We start from the raw sequence: 18,984 nt of genomic DNA, 5'->3' as shown, positions 1-18,984 counted from the left end.
TCCTTTGTCTCTCCCAGTAAACCAGGAGACACACAGGATCCCATCATCCTTGACACCAGAACTGTTGGGCTTTTACTGTTTATCTTTATTAATTTCATTCTCAGTGCACATAAGGATTCTAGATCAGACAGGTTAGTTTATGCAATAATTTAAAAATAGTATTATGTAAGTAATTATAACCGTATCAGTACCTCTTGCCCCAGTGCTTACTGCTAGGGCGATGTGGTAAAAGCCAGATGGAAAAATCTCCAGCAAGAGTAGCCACACACTCCATAGGTGAGGGGTGGAGAAGAGTGAATTTTCCTTGCTATGTATAGGAGAAAGAGGCAACTGCTTCCTTCTCTCCCAGAAAGAGGGAGAAGAAACTTTGTTGCATTAGAGACAGGATGGAGGGATCCTGGGTTCTCCCTCTAACCTTCTAGAATATAAACACATCTTTGCAGGAGCCAGAACAACCCTGGTGACTCCAGTTTTTATGACTCCAAGGTCTTGGGCCTTATTTTCCCTTGAAACATAAACACACCATCAGTTAGGTAAATCTCTCTGGAGTCTTCTCACTAATACGGTTGTCAGTTAACCTTGCTGAAGATCCCAAATTTTCAGTATAATTTGTCCAGAAAGCCCCAACTCTTCAAAGTCACAGGTTTTCTTGCTAACAGTTTGCCCTATTGGGCCACGTTGGGAGCAGGACGGATGCATGACTCCCAAGACCCAGCGGTCTGTGCTGCTCCAGGCAATTCCACAAAAATTGGCTTTGCTCTCCTGCCGTGTGAACTTTGGCGCCATGCATTGGGCTGCCAAGCTAAAATGTGAAGTGGCAGCGAGAAAGGGAGGAGGCAGCTTGGGCAAGAGGGTTGGTGAGTGAGCAGGAGTTGAGAAAACCTTCTGTGTGTGGGTAGTGGGAGTACGTTGTGTGTAGCACTCAGGGGAGGGGATATTTCATGAGTAAATAGAGAATATCCGTCTTAGACTCCTAAAAAGGAAGATGAGGGGGCTGGGGAAGCAATAAGCTAGGAAGCAAGTGTATTTGAAAGATATCTTGGAGCCCCTTTTCTGGGCTGAAACCCAGAGAGCGAGGAGGAGAGAGCATGTGCATTTGTTCTGATTGGGGTTAGGGGGCCATGTCTGTGTGGAAGGCAAAGGAGGGGTCAGACAACCTCTGCAGATGGACCCTAGCGGCGTCTGCCTGGACAGCCTCACCACACCATATGCACGAACCCACACTCTCCCAGAACGTAATCTGAGAAACCGTCTGGCTACCTTGGGTCAGAGGTGCAGTAATGGATGGCTTAGTGTGAAGTAGGTGGTCGGTTCCTAGAAGCAGTGACCAGATGACCCTCACATGTAAAGATCAGAGTCACTGATAGTGAGCAAGACCCACAGCCTCTTTTAAGATTTCTCAGGGTGGTGAACTTTACATTTCATTCCTAAGGCAACGACCTTACCTACGACTTCAACAAATATGCTGAAGTCCCCCGAGGTGCAGGCCACATCTGCCCAGATGTAAGAAAGAAAAGGGAATTCACAATCTCAAAAAGTTTATGTCTTTTAAAGTTTCTAACAGCCTAGAAGTGCTTCTTAGTAAAATACATTTATGTGAGTTGTATCCCTGGAGTGGCTTTTATCTTTTAAAAGTTAATATTTCAGGAGTCCAAAAGAGAGTCTGTAATCAACTTGAAAGCAGCTGGTGCATAGCAGACAGTCTGGGAGAAGTGAAAGAGAGTGTTGAGATGCAGAAACTCAATGATGCTTTCCAGGTTTGGTGGGAGAGAGGGTGGCCGACATGTGCAGAGTAGCCTGCTGGGGGCACGGGGAAGCGCCTGTGGACCGTGATAAGCCTCCCGGGATTCTGGGCAGATCCTGTTGATTATTCCGAGTCACCCAACCCCCACCTCCTTCAGTAGGAGAGCAGCAGGCAGGCTGCAGTGTTCAGGATGCTTTTTGGTAAAATGTGGGGGTGGGGGGTGGGTAAAAGGCAGCATTGTGTGTGTGTTTATCTCATGTTGCAAAGTAGAGCCCTCTCCCAGCTGCCTTTGCACCACAGAAGCCAGTCCTCTTTGAGCAGGAGGCCTGTGCTGGGCTTAATCCACCTCCACACAGAGACCTGGCGCCTGGGTGGATCCAGGCTCTTTCAGGACTGAAGACAACTTTCTTAAACATATGACAGGGATTACTCACCCCTCACATATAAGTGGGGGTTATTTATTATTTGCCTCTTTAAAACTTGAGTTAATCTTATATTGATGTTAACGGTGATATTGACTTACTGGCTCTATTTCACAAGACTTCAGGAGAGATTGAAAGGCATTCCATTCTTAGGGCTATAATTGTAGATACCCATTTTGAGATCGAGCTGTAACAGCTGTGACAGTTCTTATCTTCCCCTCTGTGATTTCTACATGCAATAAGGATATCCTTTCTCATCTAGAGGAGAGTGCCTGTTGTAACCTTTATAGTACAGATTTTCCCAAACAGTGAAAAATTAGCAAAACTAGCTAAAGCTTCTGCGTCTTTCTTCTCATGGCATGTCCTTGACTTGATGTGATGGGGGGAAGCAGCAGGAGCCCTGACACCTTTTCCGTAAATATCCATCAGTGTAACATTCTAGCATCACTGCAGTTAAGCTGTTGAAATAAAAGCATCCGGCTGGTATAAGATCCAGAAGCTTAAGCCCTCGGCAAGACAAACATTTTGCCCACAGCAGAAAATAGGAGGAGGAGATGAATGTCAAATGCCCTTGGCTAAGTATATTGGTTAGAGATGTGTTTTGTTGCAGATTACAGAAAACCCTCTATGAAATGGCATGAACAAATAAGGGGTAGACTTGTCTCATCACAAGAAGTTTGGGGGGACTTCCCTGATGGCGCAGTGGTTAAGAATCCGCCAGCCAGTGCAGGGGACACGGGTTCGAGCCCTGGTCCGGGAAGATCCCACATGCTGCAGAGCAACCAAGTCTGTACACCATAACTACTGAGCCTGCACTCTAGAACCCGCGAGCCACAAGTACTGAGCCCACGCCTGCAACTACTGAAGCTCTCGGGCCTAGAGCCCGTGCTCCGCAACAAGAGGAGCCACTGCAATGAGAAGCCCGCACAGCACAGCAAAGAGCAGCCCCCGCTCAGCGCAACTAGAGAAAGCCCATGTGCAGCAACGAAGACCCAACGCAGCCAATAAATAAATAAACAAATGTATAAAAAAACAAAACAACAACAACAACAAAAAACACAAGAAGCTTGGAGGTAGGCAGCCCCCCGGGGCCAGCACAGTTGCTCAGCAAGGCTGTCAGACACCAGGGCTCTTTCTTTCTGCTTTGTCTTCCTTAGTAGGTGGTCTTTTGACATCATGCTTGTCGCCTTATGGCTGCAAGGTGGCTGCAGTTTCTGCAGGACCCAGGCTGGAAGAAAGAATTAAGAATGAAAAGGTAAAAGATGAAGGAAGGGCCATTTCTTTGTGAGGGCTCTTCTCCTGGCGCTGGCAGCTGGCTGCCTTTATCTCATTGACCACCATGATGTCACATGTCCACTAGTTTTAACTGAGCCTGGGAAACTGAGTATGTAATACGCTTTCCTGCCTCCGGACTAGAGGAAGGCAAAGGAAAAGATGATTGGGAATGTGGGTTGAATGTGCCAGCCTATAACTTCTGCCACAAGGGGTCACAATGAAGTATTGCTGAATAGGAGAAAGCAGGGCTTGCAGTTGGCCTTAGCTACATAAATTGTTTTCTCCCAGGTGGGGAGAAGGTCATGGTCAGGACTGTTGTCTGATCAAATAGGCTATGGAAGTTGGGAAAAGGGAAGTCAGGATTGGCTAAGAAATCCATCCACGTGCAGAATCAGTGCCCTCCAAGAACCCCTCCAAGTACGAATAATGACATGGAATGAGGGATGATCAAGTTTAATATCCCTCATTTGGAAAGAGAAGTTAAAGAGTGCTCATATTGGGAGGACCGATGTGTGTCAGATCTCATTCCAGGTACTTCTGGATGTTTTCCCACAATAATATTTGAACCAAATACTGTTATTCATGTTGAGCAGTCACTAATGAATACTTGAAGAGGGCACACAGTCAGTAGTGGAAGTGGAGGACTTGAGCCCAGGTCTGCCCTACCAGTTCCAGGACTCTCTTATCCCTTGCTGCCTTAGGTACCCCGAGCCCCACAGGGACAAGTCTGGGTCCTCTTCCTTATGATGGTTGTGCCTAGGCATCCGCAGACTTCTGAGAATGGCATTCAGGAGTGGGACCCAGGAATACTGAGTCACAGTCCTACCAATGATAGCCCTCCTGTTGGGTTATGATTGCCTCCAACCCCTGCTCTTCCACTAGGATGGGAGCCCGCTGAGGGCAAGGACTGTGTCAACTGTCGCATCCCCACTAACTGGCATATAGTAGGCACTCAGTAAATATTTGCTGGGTAAGGAATGACTGAAGGACTGTGCTATTACAATATCAGTGTATTATGAGTGCCTGATGCTATGCCATGATAGCCACTTGTTAAATATTTCTTAAGTGGTCCATGTAGGAAGGAGACTGTATCTCCAGCTGACGGGATTAGAGAACAATTCACATTGAGGTGTGGGGAAGAGTGCTTTAGGTGGAGGAAATGGGGACAAGGTTGTAGAGGTGAGAAAGTACAGACTATTCAGGGAGAGGCCAATCTGAATGGAGAGAAGTCACAGCTGAAGGGTAATAGTAGGTACTGGAGAAAAATATAGAATTGTTGCCAAATATGATTGGGAAACATTTCGTTAGATAAGTAGGTTTTCTGTTACAATTCTCAGAGCCTTTAACAATGCCCCTGTGACTCCAGGCCTTGTTTCTAAAACGTTTGACCTTTGGGACCCTTTTCTTGCAGAGCATTTCATGGAATGAATTTTCCACAGAACACGTTTTAGGAAATGCTGATCTAGTTTGGCTCCACGTTTATAGACAAGGAAACTGAGACCCAGAGAAGAGAGGTGGCTTATTCAGAGCCATATAGCAGAACTTAGATTAGAACCTGCATCAGATCGCTTGACCTCCAGTATAATGCTCATTTGTAATGTGAAGACTATGTGTATATAAAGGACAGCTCCTTCATTACAGGGAACTTTTATTTATGTTATTCAAACAACAACTCTGGTGCTAAAATTTCCCCCAGTTTTGTACGGTGGTGTTTTATATTCATCACCATGATGCTGAGCAGAGATGAGAGTGCTCTCATTGCCTGTGCAGCCTCTAGAATCTTGGGAAGAAGGTTCATCTTAAATCAGCCCATGTTTGCCTGGAGGGCAAAGAAAGGATGTTTTTTTCTGTATAGCCATTTTTAAGGAGATATAGGGACTGCAGAAGTTTACAAACTGTGCTGTTCTCCTCAGCTTGTCCCCAACCCTTATACCTGCTGTGGTGGGCAGAATGGGCCCCCAAAGATGTCCATATCCGAATCCCTGGAACCTGCGAATATGTTACCTATTATGGCAAAAGGGACTTTGCAGATGTAATTAGGTTATGGACTGTAGGGAGCTTATCCTGGATTATATGGGTAGGCTCAGTCTAATCACATGAGCCCTTAAAAGCAGAGAACTTTCTCTGGCTGGAAGCAGAAATGAAGCAACAGAAGGGCAAGTCAGAGAGAAATGAAGTGTGAAAAAGACCCCATGCTTTTTCACACATGAAGGAGGCAACATGACAAGGAATGCAGGTGGCTTGTAGTTGCTGAGAAGAGGCTGCAGTCTGACAGCCATCAAAGAAATGGGGACCTCAATCCTACAATCACAAGGAACTGAATTCTGCCAAAAATCTGAGTGAGACTGGAAGCAGATTCTACCCCAGAGCCTCCAGTCAGAGCCTAGGCCATGAGTCCCGGAGCGGAGGAACCAGTGGAGCCCATCAGACTTCTGACCTATAGATTGTAAGATAATAAATTTGTGTTGTTTTAAGCCGCTCATTTATTTTGACAGCCTTAGAAAACTAGCACACCTGGGTAAGGTCATTAACACATCCAAGGTGGAAGCTGTGAAGGGAACGGAGGTTAGGAAGGGGTACCACCAGGCCTGAGGACTTTGGGGCTGAGTGTGAGTTAGTTTTAGCATTTTTAAAAAGATCAGCTGATTTGAGTTATTCTCATCCTTCCCTCCCAGCCAGGCATCCCTGTATCTCTATAGGGGAAGGCCGCTGGAGGCTCAAAGGGCTCCCTGATAGGACCAACTAGGTGTTTTTTCAAGCATATCCGTGTGCTGTGAAATCACATCCTGAGGTCTCTGTCATAAATGGCCCAAGACCTTTGCAACTTAACTGCTGGTCAGTATTAGTGGGTAAATCACTTGAAAAGAAAAGGACCTCTCATTTACTGATGCTGACAGGTTGAAAGTGCTGTTACTAAAGATAGCGCTAAGGACTCCTGCTGGTGAACAGCCCAGCCTTCTCAGGGAAGCCTGTAGGTTTTCAACAGAGGGCATTTCCCAGAAGGGGAGCCATTTGTCTGCGACTCCAAAATAAACATCACCGTGCTGGAGAAGGAATTTCAGCTTCCATGGTAGATAACCTGACTACCGTTAGATCTATAGCCAGTTTCGGAGTCTTGGTACTCTTTTGTTTCTAAATGTGGAGGGAAGTGTTTGCATTCTTTTATTTTACTAAAATAAAAGGGAGACATAGAGAGGGGCTTGGCTTTGCGGGCCTGAAACCTTTCTTCTTTTTGTCCCCATTTTGTTTGATTTTCTGAACCTATTTAAGGTTTTAACACAATAGATCTAATTATTTAAAGTCATGGAAATTTTTGCACAGCATCTAATCTCAGATGAGACACATTGTTACAGAGTACTTTCATTTTTTTTAAAGTTCAGGAGTAATTTTAATGTTAAAGAAATTTGGAAATCCTGTGCTGGATAAAAGTGCAGTTTAAAATTAGGGAAGCTTCTTGGATTACTTAGGACAAAACATCCTTTTTTATTAAACTTGAGGGTATCTGCAGGCTGTTTTATTCATGCTCTGTTGTCATCTCTAATGCACGCAGAAGATACTTTTCCCACAGTGTGATTCAATACAGGCGCCCAAAAAGGTGCTCTCAGATTTCATGTGTCCGGGTAATTAGCCGAGTTTGAGCGTCTCAGTTAAACCATTTGAAGGTCAATAATGCATGACTTTCTGGCAGGCTGCCTAGCACAGAGTCCATAAACACACTTGTATAGGGACTAAACATGTTTATAGTAGAGAAAATTTTGTGTTTTAATTTGAAATAATGTTAGGATTAGTTTTGCCTAGAATTTCATGGCAAATTCATGTTTTAGTGTAACAGAGAAAAGTTCTGATGTGAATGCTTTCCAAATTTCCAAAGAAGTATTTCCTTTCTTTTGCATGTTTGGAAGCACAATTTCTTATGGATCTTAAAATCAAACTCAAACACCCTAAATTAAAATGTCAGAGCTTAGATTCCCCGAGGAGGCCCTCTTGGAATTTGTTTAGGTGCCTTAATTAAAAGCATAAGATAAATGTAAATATTGCATGGTGGTTAATTTTTCTCCCCTAAAGGTAAAGTTTTTATGGAAAACTAATTTTGTCCCTGAAATTTAACTAGTGCATTTAGATATCAAAATAAACACGTTCAATTTTGATAATGATGCTTTTACATGAAAGATTTTTTTCAGTGGACAAAGCAAATGCAGGTTTGGGACAGGAAGCTTGTAACTTGACTTTGGTTCTGCCTTTCTCACTTGGAAAGTGCAAAGTTTAGGCTTGTTTTAAGTTTACTAAAACTTCCAACTGATTAGCTATAACTGGCAGATTTAGGAGTCCTGTGTCCCTGGTTGAAGACTTCTCCAGTACCACAGCTCCTGGGGAGGGTTTGCTTGGTCTACTCCAGCTGCCTTCTCTGGGTCTGGTGAAAGGCAGTCTTGCTGTGTCCATTTTGTCATGAATGTACCTCTTGCTATTTTTACACTGGGGCATGAGTATTCACGCCTCATGAATTGTCCAGGAAATAGCTCTTTCAGCCACTTTTCTTTGCCGTTTGAAAACAGCCAGGATAGGGTATTCTTCTAGAGGCTTGCACCTGAGGCATATGGAGGGGGCCTTTGTGTCCTGACATAAAGAAACCACCTCCTTTTCCTCAGAATTTTGATGAGGTCTTTGACTGCAGCAAATTATCGTTCAGCTATTGTCGCCAATTCTGGGAACAAGCCTCACTTCCAGGGTTCTGCTCCTGTTGGCCAGGGGCTTTCTAGACCACTGTCATCAGGCACCAGGGAGCAGGAATTGCGAACCCTAGGCAATCAATTGTATGAATTTATGTGCATCACACAGGAAGCTGATTCTAGTCGCAGTTTTAGGATCCCAAGCCATAAGGAGCCTGCTCTGGACTTTACTGGATGTCATCTGCTTTGATAAGCTGAGAGCTGCATATTTTCATTTTATCTACATGCTACATACATTTAATTTGTCTTGCATCATTTCTTTTTTCCATAAAAAGAACTTTTAAAGAATAATTGTTTAAAAACTGATATAATTTGCCTCATTATTATAACTTGGAAATTAAAAAAAAAATTATATACCAACTAAATCCTTTGGGAATACAGCTAGGTAGCAATAAAAATGTCCTTTGCAGAAAAGCTGGCATTAAGTGTAGCAGATGCTAATCTGTATAGTTCTACTTTGTTGGTGTTTTTTGTGAAACCAGCCTTTCCACTAAACACTTCTCCCGTTTCCGCAGCACCCAAGAGTACAAGACTGTGTAAACAGTGAGAACATTGTTGTGAACTGTTTACTCTGGCCCACAGGCTCTCCTAGCCTTCTGATCCCTGCTCCAGCTCAAGGGTCAGAGGTCCACAGCAGGCCTGAACTTAAGGGTGCCTTTAATTATTCCACAGTAGTTGAGGATAAAGCCAAAGGGCTGGCCTTCTCTTATTGTGAAATCTAATTACATCTGTAAAGAGGGATCTTCTACACAGAAAGTTAATTTTTGGTGGAAAACTCTGTTAAGAGTCATTGCTTTCCAAAAACCCAAGTGCAAAGTAAGTGAAACAAATTATGGCTACAGCTGGAAAATGATTCCTGCATCTGTCACAAATGTTCCTGCACCAAAAAACTCTTGATGATTTATGCACCTGAAGACGTATCTTAGCAACGGCTGTGAAGGAAATGTACTAAGAAACTTTCTCTAGGCTTTGTCTAGAGGGCGCTCCAAAGCAGAGGTTACATGCAATTTAGCATGTTCTCTAAAAGGCAGTTGACCTATAATTCTATTAATTTTAAAAAGAAAAAGGCATTTGTCTTTCTAGTGGGTAGTAGGTTTGTTTACTCTTAAAATACACATCCCCACACTATGGTAGGAATTATGAATAAAATTTCTAAAAGTGTCTTTGGCAAGCAGTATTGGGATTCTTTAAGAAAAAGTTGTTTGGAATTTTTAAAATGCTAAGAAAAAAATTGTTTCTCATACATTTCTGCTTGTTAACTAAAAGTAGTGCTTTCTGAAAAATCTATTTTTAACTTTTATTTTGAAGTAATTATAGATATATAGGAGATTGCAAAGAAATATACAGGAATCTCCCATGCATGCCTACCCCCAGTCCTATAAAAAATCCATTTTGACTATTCATTTTCCTATGAAAACAGGAAACAAGCTTAAGGATTGAACTAGAAAATGAGCTGCTTCAGGTCTAACCCAAAGGCATAGTGGAGACCCCTTACTGGACCCTAGTACAGCTTCCTTGTTTCATTTGTGCAGAAATGGGCAGCCACTGGCAGGGGGCACAGCAGGAGCATCAGACATGGACTGCCTTTCTAGCTATTCATCTATTTTAATGTCTCTGGCCCTCCCTCCTCCTGTGCTCCCTCCCCCCGCCCCCCCCCCCCCAATCTCAGAGTTCAAAGTGACTGGGTTTAGGCCAGGTGTGGGGTGAGTTGAGGCTTGAGTGTGTGTTGTGTGGTTGAGCGAATCCTTTTTAGGTTTTGCGCTCTACTTCTCCAATACTCTAGCCCTTATCTTTCTGGGAGAGAAGAACTTTTCCCTCCTTTTTGCATTAAGGACTTCTAAGTCCACATGAAGTGGGGCAGGTAATCAATTTAAGATTACATACAAGAAAAAAGTCACTTAGACTGTCTTGGAAGATGGGGAAGAGAGTTACATAAGTTTGTTATAAATTAAGCACAGACTTATGTTTAAGAAGCATAAAAATATGTGAAATTGTACTTTAATTCTATATTTTGTCAGGTTGAGGAGGGAGATGAAAGAGAAGAAAGTAAATCTCAGATGTGGAGGGTAAGAAGAAAAGCAAAGAGGGAATGAAGATAGGGAGAAAGGCTTATACCCTTAGCTCAGAGGTAGTGTTTCTAGGAGGATTTTGAGTTTTAGGTCTGTTAATGTTCCACTTGGACATTAAGCTTCATAGCATCATCTCTTATCGCCGCCCTTTGAAATGCTAATTGATTAGCCATTCATCCTAGCTTCTCAGAACCTTATAGGTATCTCAGCATCACCCAATGGGACAGCAACAAGCAGGCCAAGAGGAGATTCTTCCCTTGGCTGCCAAAGCAGACAGCAGTTCTGCCCTGTGTTGTGACCTTCCAAGGTCAAAGATGCCCCAGCCTGTCAAAGAGAGGCATTTAATAAGGAAACAGACCAATGTGATCTTTAACAGCAAACTGCTTATCAATTTCCTGATGGCAGTCTTTGTCTTTCATGCAGATACAATAAGTACTATGAGCCACTTACCAGCTTTGGCTACAACCCTTTACCCCTGGCCAGTCTTCATCACCTTCCTTCCTCCTCAATAACCAGTGCAATGTATTGGCTTCCACACTGTCATTGGGAGAGTCAAATGCAGGGTATAGCCAGGTTTTCTAAATTCTTGGCTTCCCTCTGGCTACGGCTGACTCCCATGCAGCCCTAGGACCATATTTATTTGTTGAATGGTTAGCTACTTTAACACTGCTATTGTTAACAGCCTAACCCTGTACCACTCCAAAGAGCAGTTCTCAGACCTGCAGCATGAATATCACCTGGGAGGTTGTTAGAAATGCAGAATCATAGGCTCAGTTTCAGATTTTCTGAATCAAAATCTGCACACTAGCACAATCGCTCGGTGATTCTCATATGCACATTAAAGTTTTAGAAGCCCTGCTGGCCCCCCTGACTCCTTTCCTTTTTGATTCCAGATTGCTTCATCTGCCAGAAACTCCATCTACTCCTTCATAATCTTTGTGTTCATTTTAAAATTTCCTAGTGTACTCTGAAAATAACTCCACAAACTCCCTTTCTACTGTTCACCTCCTTGTTCCCATTTTTTCTTTTCCCATTCCTATTTTCTTTCTCCCAGTCTAACTTTACAGAGATCAGATGGCTTTTCTATGCTAATATTTTTTTCCTTCTATGCCTTAATATATTTCTGGTCTTCTGCCACCCTCTATTCTCAAGTTTCAGATGAGGTAATATCCTTCTCATTTCTGAGATAGTTCTTTTACCTGTGCCTTTTATACACTTTCCCTTTCCCTTCCTTTGGGATCTTGCTGTCTTACTGGTCTTCTCTCTCTCAGAATCATTTCCATCAGTTCCACTAAACCCTTCCTTTTTGCATCCAAGTGTGCAAAGATCTTTTAAGAAAATCACAACATACGCATTCACTTGATCCTACTTTTTTCTGGTTTGTGTTCTATTTCTCTTCTTTCACAGTCAGATTTTTCCAAAAATGGTCTAGAACTGTGGTTTACAATGGGGGCAGTTTTGACCCCTAGCCCCTTCCTTTTAGGGATATTTGGCAATATTTGGAGACGTTTTTGGTTGCTGCAACTGTGGGAGATGCTACTGGCGTCTAGAGGTCAAGGATGCTAGTAAACATCTTACAGTGCATAAGACAGCCCCCCCACAACAAATAATTCTCTGACCATGGTGACCAACCATTCTGGTTTGCCTTCAACTTTCTGGTTGTAGCACTGAAAATCCTGTGTCCCAGGAAACCCCTCAGTCCTGGGCATACAGGGATGGTTGGTCCCAAATATCAAAACTGCCAAAGATGAGAAACCCTGGTCTAGAAGGAAGCCCCATTAAATTCACTTTTTTCTCACCAACTGCCTTCCCTTCAATCTGACTTTTTTTTTTCTTTTGGCTGTGCACCATGTGGCTTTCAGGATCTTAGTTCCCCAATCAGGGATTGAACCCTTGCCCTTGGCAGTGAAAGCGTGGAGTCCTAACCACTGGACCACCAGGGAATTCCCCAACCTGACATTTCTTTTCCTTCCCATGAAAACAGTTCTCATGAAAGTCACCAATGGTCACCTTGTTCCAATCAAGTAATCCAGTCCTTGTGTCCTCCCGCAACCTTTTTGCTATCTTTCAAGCATTTGGCATTGTTGATTTGCTATTCATTTTGAACTTTTTTTCCCCCTCATAATCTTGCTTCTTCCCCTCCTCCTTTCCCTCATTACTGTGCCTTCTCTCTTGCGGGTTCCTATTTTTGCTGCATCTTAAATGTAGATAGTCCCTCAGTTCAATGTTCCTTGGCTCTCTTCTTTACTCTCCTATTAAAAGAATTAATTTCAGTCCTTATTTTTACTTTTTTCTTTTTTGGCTGCACTGTGCAGCTTGTGATCTTAGTTCCCCGACCAAGGGAACTGACAGAGCATGAAGTCCTAACCACTGGACCACCAGGCAATTACCTAATTTCACTCCTTATCCTCAGCTCTTATCTTTATTGGTTGATTCCCAAATCACTTTCCTGAGTCCTAATCTTTCATTTCCAATTAATTGAGGCGTTCCCTTGGGTATCCAGCAGAATCTAAAACTCAACCTGACTAAAGTTAAGAAGAACAATTTTATATGTTGGCAAAGAGGAAATATAGTGTAGCTTCCATTTCCAGTCTTATCTTCTACTTTGGTCTGATATAACCCTTAAACTCTACCCAACCAGAATAACTCTATTCATGCTCTTATTTACCTTGTGATTCCCTCCTTCAGTGATTTTGTTCCATGTATTCTTACAAATTAGAAATCACTTCTGCCTTTTCCTTCTTCAAATCTTCCTAATCATTTCAATCAGGAAAGTGTGGAATGACAAAAATACTGGATTAGGAGTCAGAAGACCTATTTCTGTCACTTTGCTTGCTTTTAGAATTGGGACAATTACTTGAGCTTTCTATGGCTATATTTATTTTAAATAGAGAAATAATAATCCCATCTGTGCCTATCTCAGGTAGCTAATACGAAAAAATGCTTCGAAAGATGTGAATTGCCATATAAGCAATGTCTGACTTGAACTCCAATAGTACTTTGAGCCTTTCATATAGAAACTTATCTCTTACTTATAAAGTAGTGACAAATATTACAGACTTCTTAAAAGTAGAGATCATAAAATAAGCCTTTTTCTTCTGTGGTTTCTATCATTGTGCATATGATAACAGACTGATTAAAGACTGGTGAAAGAATAGCAATTCCACCTAATATTCAGTCTTTATAACTGTTCTTGATGCGCTAATTATGAATATTTTATACTATATCAAATTTTTCACATTTTTTTCCAAATGTCCAATGTAGGTGATGTCTTTCCAGTGCAAATGAATCCAATAGCTCAGTCTCAGTTTATACCTTTGGCTGAAGCTCTTTGCTGTGCTGTATCTGATATGAATGCCGCTCAGACTGTGGTAACACAGGAATCACTATTGGAACATTTGATGAAACATTACCCAGGTAGAGTAACAAATTTTTCTCTATTAATTCATTGCATGTGTTTGGTTTCTGTTTATAAATCATCTCAAGCACATAAACTGGGCAATATCCAGTTTTTTTTTCTATTATAGAAACATATTAAAGCCCTGCTGGAACAAGCTCTGCATCAGCAAGTTTATGAGTATTTCTTTTATTTTCCAGATGAACTTTTTCAAAAATAATGCTGATGGTTATAATTGTCAGACTCTGTAGAAAAGAGTGCAAAGCAAAAACCGAAGATTCATCTTCTCCCCTGCCTCCTTTTTTTTTTTGACCAACCCCCACGGCATCTTAGTTCTCTGACCAGGAATCAAACCCATGCCCCCTGCAGTGGAAGAGCAGAGTCCTAACCACTGAACGGGAAGGGAAGTCCCTGCCTCCTGTTCTTAAATTGCCACTTCCCAGAGATGACAATTTCTATCTTTTCTGGTTTCTCATGGACACTTTCATAAATTGTATTTGAGTATATGTATCCTTTTTAAATAACATAAATTGGATCAGTCTACACATTCTCTCTGCACTTTTCCTTTTTTAACTTAAAGACATACTTTTGAGATCTTTCTGTATAAGCATGTATCAGTCTATCTCATTCTTTTCATAGTTTCATGATATCCCAATGTATGAATGTAGAAGAGTATTTTTTATTTTTCCTATTATAGGGTAAGCTTATTTTAGAAAAATCCAGAAAATATAGAAAATTAATCGCTTATAGTACCACTACTCAGAGGAAACCAGTGTTAACATTTGATGTATTTTCTTCCATTGTTAGATTTTTAACATTGTTTTCATAATATAAATATAATTTTGAACACTGCTATTTATTTTATTGTATTTTATTTTATTTTAAATACATTGATTTATTTATTTGGCTGTGCCAGCTCTTAGTTGTGGCATATGGGATCTAGTTCCCTGACCAGGGATCGAACCTGGGCCCCCTGCCTTGGGAGCACGGAGTCTTAACCACTGGACCGCCAGGGAAGTCCCTGAACTCTGCTATTTAGAAAGGGAATTTCTTTTAAAATTGTTACCTTCTCGTTTGAAAAACCAGAATAATTCAGATGTTAGGTAGTTTGCCCTCACCCAAACACAGACTGGTTTTCATTTTCTCTTTAGATTCTTACTAAGATTTAAGCTGTGAGACTCTGGTTTTCAAAAACTTGCATGTTTGCTCTCAAGAAGGCTTTCCTTAGTCAAAATTTAAATTTATAATGAGGTCATATAACTTGCCATTTGTGTTTGACTGAACTCAGATTTTTTTCTCTACTTAACTGGTAACCTAGCTGTATGTCTTTGTAGACCAAATTATATGCCTGTTATTCGGTTGAATTATGATTACTGTTAATGCTTCTTTGGCATTTTAATTACATATGTCAATTGTGTTATGGTTAGTTCTGGGTTCATCAAGCAAATGTGTGGTCATTTCTGAGTTGCTGAGTTCACTCAATAAAATGTTTCTTACTCAGAACCTATCAATGTAAGATGCTTATTTGTTTTAGGCATTGCAATTCCATCTCAAGATATTCTCTATACTACTCTGGGAACTCTCATTAGAGAAAGGAAGATTTATCACACTGGAGAAGGATACTTCATAGTTACTCCTCAGACTTACTTCATCACAAATATAACCCCCCCAGAACATAAGAGAGTCCTATCAGATGGAAGTCCCCAGATACCAACTTCCATTACATATCTGGTGGACATGGAAAGCTGTGCAGAGTTATCCAAAGAAAATGTGGCCCGTGTTTCCCACTGTCATTCTTGCCGGTGTTTCCATGATGTGTGCACTCAGGATGTACAGGAACCACCAGCTGCTGCAGAAGTGACTAGAAAATGCCAGAAAGGTCTTGGGGAATCCAAACCTTTGGTACAGAATCGAGCAGTTTCAGTGTCTGAGGAGAATCACGTCTGTGAGAGCACCAAACCTTTACCATTCACAAAAGATAAAGCCAAGAAGTTTGGCTTTAGTCTCTTCTGGCGCAGTATATCCAGAAAGGAGAAGTCCAGAACAGTGCACAGCAGTTTCTCTGCCCAGTTCCCACCGGAAGAGTGGCCTGTCCGAGATGAAGATAACTTGGACAATATCCCTCGAGACATTGAACATGAGATAATCAAACGAATTAATCCTATTTTAACTGTTGACAACTTAATCAAACATACTGTCCTAATGCAAAAATACGAAGAACAGAAAAAATATAATAGCCAGGGCACTTCCACTGATATGCTGACGCTCAGGCATAAGTATCCTTCAAAAGTGGGCGTTAAGAAAAGGGAGAGCCGGTCTGTAAAGCCTCGAAGGCGAGGCCATTCACATAGAGACAGAGACAAAGCCAAGAGTCAGGGAAGTGGGCCTCAGCCAGGAAGCATTAGACTGGAGAAACACCCCAAGCTCCCTGCTACACAGCTTACCCCCAGAATTAAAAGCCCAAATGAAACAGTACTTCAGAAACCACTTGGTGAGAATCCATCAGTTCTAGGTTCCTATTTGATTTACAAAAAGCAAATCAGTAATCCTTTCCAGGGTTTGTCTCACCGAAGGAGCCCAATAACCAAAGGGCACAACATCCAGAAGACCAGTGATCTGAAACCCAGTCAGACTGGACCAAAGGGAAAGCCTTTCCAAAGGTCAAGGTGTTTGGATTCCTCAAGAATCCTTGAGAGTGAAGCCAAACAGTCATACAGTGAACAATGTAATGATAAACTGACAGCAGAATCCATTTGTGTGAATCACTCTACTGTCAAACCGATCAGTGATGACTTTAGAGATCACCTCTTAAATTACTCTCAGTGTGGTGTTTGGCAAAGTGATAGTACATGCTGTTCCTTCAGGGAAAGCATGTTGAGATGTGATGTGTATGGTGGAGAAAATGAGGCAGTCCCTGAAGTCTCCAGGAAAAGTTACTCTCATTTTGACACATTAGAAGAGACAAAAGAAACAGAGCATGTCCTGCCATCACGAGGTTCCTCTTCTTTAGACCAAGCATCCTCTGCTTGTAGATTAGTTGATGAAACAATACATCAGTTCCAAAATCTTGGTCTTTTGGATTACCCAGTTGGTGCAAACCATTTGAGACAACTTGAGAGACAAGACAGAGACTCAGAGGAAACTCTGATGAGAAAGGCATTTATCCAGGAAGCAGAGACTGTGACTTTAGAAAATGAAGGGCTTTCTGATGATGACCAGGCCTTGTATCAGAACGAAGTGGAAGATGAGGATGGGGCCTGCAGTTCATTGTATCTAGATGACGGTGACTTTTCTGAGAATGACAGCTTAATTCAAATGGTGCCTGGCCACATTCAGGTTTCCTTTCCAGGGGGAAACAAGTGGAATCATTTAGGAAAACAAAAGGTGACTGAAAGGTCTCTGACTGAGTACAATAGCAACATACAGAGGTTTGAGCCTCTGGCGCTTAAAGGAAATGAACATTACAAGCCCACTGGGTTGCTTACTAACCCCAGTGTAAGCCAAAAACCTAATCTCTGTGCTGAAAACTGTGTCCTCGATTTAGGAATCGAGTCTGGTTTTAACTATGAAGAGGAACCCAGTGTAGCTAAATGTGTACAGGCCTCAGCACCTGCTGATGTAAGTATATTTGATTGCTACAGCGCAAGGAAAGCCGCTTCTGAGCCTGAAACCCTGCAAGACTCTGTTGGTGACACGGGAAAGAAACCAGTTAGCTGGAGTCAGAGTGCTCAGAATCAGGAAATAAGAAAACAGTTCACACACAAGTTAGAACTTTTCAACACTTCACATATGCCAGTGTTGGCTCAGCATGTCCAGCCTGAACACAGTCACTTGGAAGGAACAGAAAATCAGAGCATGGCAGGAGATAGTGGAATAGATTCTCCACGGTAAGTGCACAGATAAGTGATTAGCCACTATCACACAGGAGTTATTAAAATCAAGGCCATATTGAGTTACCTGATGAGAGACTCCTGAATAAATTTTTTATAATATTACAATTCTGCCAGCCTTTACTGAATAAATTGTGTGAAGTTACAATGAAATCTCTTATATAATAGGATAGAGTTCATTTTTAATGTGAACCAAGATTTGACCACTACTACTAAATCTTGAATTATTTCTAAAAATAGGAAGGAACTGCCGTAAACCAAGAACTTCCTGAAGTTTTCAGTTATATTCCTGGTTCTACACAGGTTGAGATAGAGATGTGGCTACTTTCCACTAATATTTTCCATGCCAATTTGTTAAAATAACATTGTTCAGAATATAAAAGTAATTTGGTCATAATAGAACATTTGAGGAGTACTGAAAAGTATCTTTTAAAAAAACGCCTATAATCACCCTACCATCTAGATATTTTTAAAAATCCTTTTATATTTGGTTTATTTATAACACTTTGGTCTGAACATATTGAATCTATGAGGGTGAGTCAAAAATTATCCACACTCTGGTTATGTTAAAACTTCTATTGGCCGCACTGACTTATCAGTGCTTTCTGTTCAAGGCTACTATCTCCCCAGTTGCTGCTTTGCAGGTGTGAACGTGTTACATCAGTTCATTTTTAACTGTGGCATGAGCAAAAATGGATGCCCTACTTGTGATTTTCACTAAAGAAGAGCAGCATGCAGGGATTCCTTTTCGTCTGAGGGTGTACCTGGTGCTGTTATTTATCAAAGACTTTGTGTGCAGTGTGGAGGAAGTGTTTTGTCATGAAGAAGTGTGTATGAATGGACAGCAAAGTTCAAGGAAGGTCACACAAGTGTTAGCCATCAAGAAGGAGTCAGACGCCTGTCCACGTCCACGGTTGATGACAACATTTAGCGTACACATGAAATGATTCTGTCGAATAGATGAGTGACAGTGGATTATGTGGCAAGTCATTTGCACATCAGCCATGGCTCTGCCTATGAAATAATCCACAACAGACTTAGGTTTTGAAAAGTTTGTGCGAAATGGGTACCGAAACAACTCACGGAAGAGCATAAACAGAAGCGTGTGGATATCTGCAAACAAAATTTGGACTGATACTCTAAGGAAGTTGAAAGTTTCTTAAAGAGAATCATTACTGGAAACGAGGCATGGATTCATCACTACGAGCCTGGGAGTAAATGGCAGAGTATGAAATGGAAACATCCTTAATCCACGACCAAGAATAAGTTCAAAAATCAACCATCAGCTGGAAAATTGATGCTTACAGTTTTCTGGGATTCTCAAGGGCCAGTATGGAACATTATCAGGAAGAAGGTTCAACAATCAACAGTGCTCGTTACAGTGAGATGCTTATTGAAGAGCTGAAGCCCAAACTTCAGATTAAACACAGAGGACTGCTAGCCAAGGGCATTGTGATCTT

At 41.7% G+C, this 18,984-nt stretch overlaps 1 protein-coding gene across 4 annotated transcripts in view; it reads left to right on the top strand.

The window, feature by feature from the left end:
- STOX1 (storkhead box 1) overlaps window positions 1-18,984 on the top strand; it is a 48,284-nt gene that overhangs the window by 25,850 nt on the left and 3,450 nt on the right. For 2 of the 4 annotated variants that reach the window (XM_057736314.1, XM_057736312.1), the window contains exons 2-3: window positions 13,502-13,654; window positions 15,169-17,521. In XM_057736314.1, coding sequence (XP_057592297.1) covers window positions 13,522-13,654; window positions 15,169-17,521 — 2,486 coding nt within the window. In that variant the 5' untranslated portion in view covers window positions 13,502-13,521. Of the gene's footprint in view, window positions 1-2,776; window positions 3,240-13,501; window positions 13,655-15,168; window positions 17,522-18,984 lie in introns of all 4 variants that reach the window. The other 2 variants (XM_057736313.1, XM_057736315.1) reach the window with 2 other exon arrangements.

Source organism: Hippopotamus amphibius, chromosome 5 (assembly GCF_030028045.1).
Source record: "Hippopotamus amphibius kiboko isolate mHipAmp2 chromosome 5, mHipAmp2.hap2, whole genome shotgun sequence".
NCBI lineage: Eukaryota > Metazoa > Chordata > Mammalia > Artiodactyla > Hippopotamidae > Hippopotamus > Hippopotamus amphibius.
Note: the sequence above shows the minus strand (reverse complement) of the source record. Positions and strands in the feature narration are given on the sequence as shown.